The sequence below is a fragment of the Etheostoma spectabile genome, chromosome 13, assembly GCF_008692095.1.
Source record: "Etheostoma spectabile isolate EspeVRDwgs_2016 chromosome 13, UIUC_Espe_1.0, whole genome shotgun sequence".
NCBI lineage: Eukaryota > Metazoa > Chordata > Actinopteri > Perciformes > Percidae > Etheostoma > Etheostoma spectabile.
Window position 1 is genome coordinate 24379501 of NC_045745.1, and position 1459 is coordinate 24380959.

The 1459-nt window shown below is 39.3% G+C and overlaps 1 protein-coding gene across 1 annotated transcript in view; it reads left to right on the top strand.

Annotated features, from left to right (window-relative positions):
• Positions 1 to 1082: 1082 nt before the first annotated feature.
• Positions 1083 to 1459, top strand: part of LOC116700893 (V-set and immunoglobulin domain-containing protein 10-like 2) — a gene marked incomplete in the record, with an annotated part of 3249 nt that continues 2872 nt past the window's right edge. Inside the window, 1 exon segment of the mRNA XM_032534340.1 lies at positions 1083 to 1459. Within this exon segment, the coding sequence (XP_032390231.1) occupies positions 1083 to 1459 (377 nt within the window).

A 1459-nucleotide genomic window follows, 5' to 3' on the forward strand; every position in this document is an offset into this window, starting at 1 on the left:
TCTTTTTATTTCTACCCACCAACCTGCTCACCTTTATCACATATGGTAAGGGGTTTCCAATAGCTTTACATTCAATTGCCCTTATCTTAGTAGCAGTTAGAAATTGGTTTTCCACATAACATGATTTAAATGTTTGATGAACATATTAAGACAAAAATATTTATCATTTATAGACTTTAAATAGAATCTGTTGTAATTCAAATTTAAGATTGGAAGTATGGCACAGCAGATTCTTGATATTAGAGGCTGATAATTCCATAACAACATATTAACAATATTCTTTTTTCATAAATGTATATACAAACCAACAGATCTTTTTGATAAGGATCACAAAAATTTGTGACCATAATGTTAGTGTGACATTCAACAGTTAAAATACAAACATTGTCATGTTCTTTGGTGAAAAAATATAATGGCATTACAGTTTCTAAATGTAAAATATTTTGACATTTCTGTACTGCAATTTGTTGTCACTTATTGGTACTCAAAACATGAACTGATCCCAATATATCAGCCATGAGCTTATCTGAATAGATATATTGGCCTGGCCAATTTATCAGTCAGGTTCTAATTCTAAGAAAATAGAAATAAAAACTGGAAAAAAATAGTCACATTATATTTTACAGATGTAAGGAGTTTTGTCTGATGTTTTTCGTAACAGCAGAACAGTGTACTGAAAGTCAATTTGGAATAACAGATAATGAGCATAGCGAAGAAAGCTAAAGATAGTTGATGAATTGAACACAGACAGGAAAAATAATTTGACTAATCCAGTTATCTGTTTTGGAATACCTGTAAAGCTACAGTGTAATCAATCCTGTAACTGAACACTGGCAGGGCACACAGACACACACAAACACTCACAAACACACACACACACACACACACACACACACACACACACACACACACACCCACACACCCACACAACAGCACCACACAACTCAAAACACACACACACACACACCACACACACCCACACACACACACACACACCACAAACACCACACACCACACACCACACACACACACAACACATACACAACACACACACACAACACACACAAAACACACTTGCTTGCATGTCAGTGTATCCTCTCCCTCTTTCAGCGGTGGAGATCAATCCCAAATGGGAGGTGGTGTACCAGGACACCAGTGTGTATGGAGTGGTGGGCAAAGCGGTGATCCTGGAATGCGGTCCCACCTTACCTGAGATGTACATATGGAGCTTCACCATGCCTGGAACTGAAGCTATAAGAGCTGTGGTGTATGATTTGGGGAAAGGACAGAGGATCCAGCAGCTGGCCCAGACGCTTGGACAGCTCACGGTCATCTCAAACAGTGCAGCTGTGAGTATCGAGAACCTGCCTCTGGCTGCACAGGGCCTGTTCACCTGCCAGGCTTTCTATGACATGGAACAAGAGCCCAAAGTCTTCTACTACTATGTGCACCTCACTGT